General features: G+C 39.0%; 1 protein-coding gene across 1 annotated transcript; it reads left to right on the forward strand.

Annotated features, from left to right (window-relative positions):
• Positions 1-356: 356 nt before the first annotated feature.
• On the forward strand, positions 357-2,742 carry LOC110466453 (alpha-1A adrenergic receptor-like). Its single transcript, XM_021522952.1, has 2 exons — positions 357-1,266; positions 2,101-2,742. The coding sequence occupies exons 1-2, from the start codon at positions 357-359 to the stop codon at positions 2,328-2,330; spliced, it is 1,140 nt and encodes a 379-aa protein (XP_021378627.1). The 3' UTR covers positions 2,331-2,742.
• Positions 2,743-6,194: the final 3,452 nt, after the last annotated feature.

The raw sequence follows: 6,194 nt of genomic DNA on the forward strand, positions 1-6,194 counted from the left end.
GGACTTAATCATGACTTCGGCAACCTTGTTGATAAGTAGATAAATATAAATTAATGAACTGCAGTATCTATTGGATCACTTGCGCTAATGGAGCAATGGTCTGTTGGGATTTTCAAAATGGATTACGTTTAGTTGACTGCCGTGAAAGTAAGCCGTCGGTCACTTGTTTACCGCGCGTCATTGTTAGACAGATGGCTTTGGAACAAACGTATCAATAGATCATCATCCTCGATAGTTTCATCTGACGATGTTTGTTTGACATAAAACGTGTTTACGTTTCATTTCATAACATCATTACGGCTATCGACGCAACAGCAGGCACTGTGACAATGAACGCATCAACAATCGTTACGACAATGAACGATAATAATAGTGAACGCTGCAATACAACATTACTGGCCATTTATCAAGAAGAAGACGATGGCTCTTTGGAACGAATAATTATTCCCGGTGTCGCTCTAAGTCTGATGTGTATTATTATAATAGTTGGCAACATTTTCGTCCTGCTAGTAGTACCAAGATTACCGAAACCACGGCGACCGACACGTTACCTCGTGATGAACTTGGCAGTAGCAGATCTTGGTTTGGGGATTTTTATTCTCCCCCTGTCGTCCTATAACGAAATTGTATCGTGGCCGTTCGGAGAGAGATGGTGTATTGTGCATGCTGTAGGCGACTCACTTCTATGCATGTCATCCCTGTACACGTTGTGCGCCTTAGCAGTCGACCGTTATATCGGAGTTACCCGCCCCTTGCGGTACAACGTCATCATGACCGACCGGATGGTTTTAGTGATGGTGATAGTGGTGTGGTTGCTAGCCTCGAGCGTGTCGTGTCCCCCACTGTTTGGCTGGAGACAACCCCCACCGGATGACCCAACTGTATGTTTAATTACAACACACTTCAGTTACGTCATCGAATCGTGTGTTCTTGGGTTTTTCCTTCCTTCAATCGTCGTCATGTGTCTGTACACGAAAATATACATAGTCGCACGCAAACACATTTTTGACATTTCAAGAAATATAATCCTACCAAATAAAGACCAGGATAAAGACAGTGTAAGTGCCTCAAGTTTTAGTTCATCTATTTCCGGTTCCTCCCAAGATGTACGCATAAGCGTTGTGACATCAAACTGTCAGAATCAGGCTGCTCTTTTGAAAAAAGTTGCAAAAATTAGAATGGAAGTCCGTGCTGCAAAAACCTTTGGGAAAGTTTTGGGAATTTTTGTCATCTGCTGGATGCCATTTATTGTGTTGTATCCTTTTGGTAAGTAGGAAGTAATAGGGTCTCTTTTCAGTTATCCAGAACATTGTTATGGATTGATTGATAAATTTACGAGATAAAACTTAAAAGACGTTAAAACCAGAACCTTTCCAGTTGTTTGTTATCACATTTCACGCATGAAATTGCCGCCCAATGGTCTGTAGTCCAGTTTACTTACAACGACGTTTTTGCTGCGTTATATTTTCAAGAACCGACGTTCAGTCTCATTGATTCATGAATACGTGTATGTAATAAAGTACCAAGTAGTCCATTTACACAATTAATTTGATCAAATTAAATCCTTTACATCTTTCTTGAATTACAAATATTGGTATCCATCATTAGGCATCGTATTGATTAAACAGGTATGTGGTTGATTGTTGAAAGGAATTCGAAACAGGCGAACAGCATCACTGCAGGTTTGGTAATATTACTTCCGGGTTTACATACATGTATCAGTTCCTTAGCTTGATGGTTGGTACGTCACTAGTCCTAAATATTACTTCCGGGTTTACATGCATGTATCAGTTCCTTAGCTTGATGGTTGGTACGTCACTAGTCCTTAATATTCCTTCCGGGTTTACATACATGTATCAGTTCCTTAGCTTGATGGTTGGTACGTCACTAGTCCTAAATATTCCTTCCACTTTGTTGACACGAACTGTTCTTAATGTCGACACGACAAAAATAACTAGTCCTATGTTGAGTTTCTTTTACCTCAGATTCATCTGCTAAATGTTTGTAGGACCGATTGTATCACGGATTCCCTTTTTGTTCTAAATATTGTTTGTGCCTAGAAGAACACCAAATGACTTTTTCCTTTCTTTGTTATTTCAGGATGCCTGTGTTCGGCGTGTGTTATACCGGAAATAGCTTGGGATATAGTGTTCTGGCTGGGCTACGCTAACTCCATGATGAACCCATTCGTGTACGTGTTGTCGAGCCAGGAGTACAGGAAGGTTTTCAGTCGACTACTGTGGTGTAGGAACAAAAGCGAATCTCAAGTAGATGTACTGAATGTTGTCCCTAGACGAGGCGCTACAAACGTACCTAGCGAAAAGTTCTGAAGAATTGGCACGGTTATTTTCTGGTAAAAAAAATATGTTTAAAGTCGATCTCGTCATAAGCTATGTTTTTCGAAAAGATCAATTCAAGGCCGACTTTCATCGGGAGACAGACTGTCCATTGTAAAGAAGCAAAATACATAAATTTCATGACAGCGTTGTATCGCATAAGCGCGAAAATAACTTATCAATTAATTGTTAAGTAGCTGGCACCTATGGTCCTCAGGATTGCTACGATGTCCAACTTAGTGTAATGCTATCCATCAAAGAACACCAAATGTGGACCGTCTATTGGTTATCATCTAGACAAACACCCAAACGGACTGTCCATAGACGATCTTTGTGATGGTACCCAAAACAAGATTATGTTATACATGTAAAACGATCCTTAAGTCCGAGTTTTGTTTGTAACCAACGGTGGAACCAATCACAAGTGTATTGGGGGTACTTAATGAATAAAAGACAAGTGTTATTGAAATGTTCAGTTTGTCTTATCAAATATGTAACAAAATAATTATGTAAAATATCAAAACAGAACACAGCGCTCCCAGACTAATCATGATTCATGGTCGGGATCTGAATGTATTTGTTGTTAACAAAACCTATGATTCAGTTTTAAATTTAAGCACCATATAACTATTTGCACTCGTGTCTAACCAGCAAGACGGTATCATATCACAGTGTATAAAACTATTTTTATTATACACGTATAGTTATGACAAGCCTTCCTTTGTGAGTTTGTTGTGCATATATCGTTTGCGGTTTTGTAAACTAATTCGATACTCCAGCACATGAAAACTAGTTTGATCCTTTGATGTACAACAAAAGAATCCCGCGGTCACGTAACGGTAACTGACTAGCTTTGAAGCCGGGTTGCCGATCTGCCGTTTTCTTCAAGGTACAAGTTTCATACCCGAGACCCCCTTGACAATGCCTCACTTTTGGCCATTTGTTGAGCGTTCGCCCCTGTGAGGAAGGCTTTGGGTTCTGTCCCCTGGCCGAGACATACCAAAGTCTTCAAAAATGGTAGTTTCTACTCCTGCTTAACGCTCAGCAAATTAGGAGTGGGACGACTGGTTCGCCCGTTGTCAGTATAATGTGACCGAGTGGGGCATCCTGCTGGGTGTCTTCGGCAGTATGTTTCAATGAGGTAGCACTATAAAGTCGGCATCAGTTCCGCGCTATCACACGGAGACAAACACGAGCATATCGCAGCCTCCCAAAATACACACACATACACTACACGCATGCATCTTGCACACAGGGGGAGCCGTCCTTAAATGACCTAAGCTGTTAATAGGACATTAAACAAAATAAAACCAAACCAAACCAAACCAAAAATCATACCGAGACCAATCAAACAACTACCCACATGCGTTCGATTTTGCTATGACATATTTCAGGGGAGCGGAGAGCGACAGTGAGCGTAACCCCTGGAGTATCGGGGGTGTAGATCTATACCTAAACTCGACTACTATTTCCTGGACATCCATGTGAGAATGCCTTTAATTTTTTCTTTGAGTGTCAACTTTTTAGCAATTAAAGGCGTATTTTGTTTCAAAATTTGAATGTCTTAGTTATAAATTTAAATTTAGAGATTCTTTTGTTTGGCAATCCGGATCTTTCGGTAGACCTTTCGTTTTTAGACATGTGCTTCACTTCATCAAATCCAGCAAAAGATTTTGAGCGGTGCTTTTTTAAAGTTGTGTATTTGTACCTGTGTGAATATATATATATAATATCCACACAGGTACAAATATCTACTTCATGTTATGCCTATTATCATTGTTGACATGTAATTGTAAATGTATGACGGGAGAAGGCTGTGATAAGTTGTAACTCCAACCCTTGTTCAATTTTATTGGCAATACATATGTTTAAAGTAAAGTAAAAGACTACTATTTCATAACTTCATTGTTATAGATCCACATCCTATTCGCTCTAATCAAACCGTCATTCGTCAAAACAGCTAACAGAGTAAATCTCCGAATCCTACTGTAATCTGCTAGTGAATTTTCAATGGAACAATCTACAATTTCCTTTAACTTACATTATCATACAGACTTATTTTTTTTCAGAATTTTCAAGAATCCTTCGCGAATGTTGAAATGCCCAGTAATAAACATTGGTCTGTTTGTGTTTCACGTCCTATCAAGGAGGCTCCACACTTAAGCAATTTAAAACCAGCAAAATTCGTTGAAACTTTCATTTAATAGTTATGCAACTACATGTATGTAGAGTTGATTTTATGTTAATTTTAATATTTTCTAGGTTTTTTGTGTGTGTAGCATTGTTCGGAACAATTATAACAAAAAAAATATGAAAAGACGCATTGCTAATTAACCCTACTCATATTTTATTAATCGGAAAATATAAAAACACATTACACAAAGTGTTTTTAATTGAAATTGTACGGATAAAAGTGATTATCTACAAGCTAAAAGCAAAAAGAGGACACAAAGATTCATACATATAGAGTGGGAAATTGAACAAAATATACACAATGGCTTTATAGTTAATTTATTTTATATTTTATAATCACTTCGATCCTGGTAAGAGTTGTCTTCCTTGAAACAAATCGGAACTTTTTGCAGAGGGATAACATTTACACAATCAATGCCAGTTATCAATAAAAATGATGGCAATAAATCAAACTTTTGATATTTAAATTATCAATTTATAGTTCTTTTATGGAACCAAATTACTCTCAGTCGTATACACTTTGGACATCATTCCACAGTCCGCTAACGCACGGTATATATGTGACCAGAGGCTATCGCATGGTATGCCGTTCTCACGTGCATTTTCATAGGGATCTTGATATTTTACAAAACATTATTTTCACTGTGTAAGTTAACTTCATTTGTAAAAACCATTTAATCGACAGAGCGAGTTTCGCTCAACAGCGAAAATCGTAACGACCTCGAGCTTCACATCAGTCCGCATTCCATGTGTTTCATATATGACCTTTTAATCAATTGAGGTCGTCTGGTCTCATGTCAGTGTACATGTCTTCCCGTGAGTGTGTTTATGTCTATGAATTGGAAGCTTAATATAATCCTGAAGTACGTGTGATTTTTGGGTGTTGAAATATCATTGTCACGCACGTGTATTATTGTTTACCAGGTGTTACTATAATTTGCACTACAATATTGAAATGCCCGATACGCAATACGGAAAAGACGACACGGTGTACATGGACATTTCGATCGATATAATTGAGTCCGAGCTGTACTTTTCCGGAAGTACGTCACGAAAATGGACACTGATGACGATGTGAGGAGTTGTTGACGTAGAAAAGGAAACTGAGGAATTTGAACAGTCGGTAAATTTTGTGGCCAATAAGCTTGATGAGATTGAAAAATCCAGCGTAGGAGGACAACAGGTGTGTAGCAAGATAGAGAAACAGGAACGAATGATTGCTGATCTGAGTGATAAGGTGGAAAAGGTAGTTGAAGAACGGGGCTCCCTTCGTGACACTGTGTTAGATTTACAATGCAGATCTATGAAAAATAACTTGGTTTTCACTGGCCTTGCTGGAGAATCTAGGAGTGAGGATACCGAGTCTCTCATCAGAGATTTCATTTTCCATGAGCTCCGTATTGAACAGAGGATCGAGTTCGGCAACGTTCATAGGTTTGGTCGTCATGTTCATGGTAAAAATAGGCCTATAGTTGCAAGATTCCTGTACCAACAAGATCGTCAGTTGGTGAAAAATAGTTCCTATCGTCTGAGGGGTTCTGGCTTTGGAGTCTATGAGCAATTTCCGGCCGCTATAGAGGACCGTCGTAAGAGGCTCTACCCTGTCATGAAGCACCACAAACAGCTCGGTGACCATACCAAGATGGTCAGGGATAAGTTGTTCAT

Source organism: Mizuhopecten yessoensis, unplaced genomic scaffold, assembly GCF_002113885.1.
Source record: "Mizuhopecten yessoensis strain PY_sf001 unplaced genomic scaffold, ASM211388v2 scaffold11133, whole genome shotgun sequence".
NCBI classification, from domain to species: domain Eukaryota; kingdom Metazoa; phylum Mollusca; class Bivalvia; order Pectinida; family Pectinidae; genus Mizuhopecten; species Mizuhopecten yessoensis.

Coding starts and splice junctions, on each gene's coding strand:
- LOC110466453 (XM_021522952.1), top strand. CDS start 357: ATGAACGATAATAATAGTGAACGCTGCAATACAACATTACTGGCCATT. Junction 1,267..2,100: donor TATTGTGTTGTATCCTTTTG/GTAAGTAGGAAG, acceptor TTGTTATTTCAG/GATGCCTGTGTTCGGCGTGT.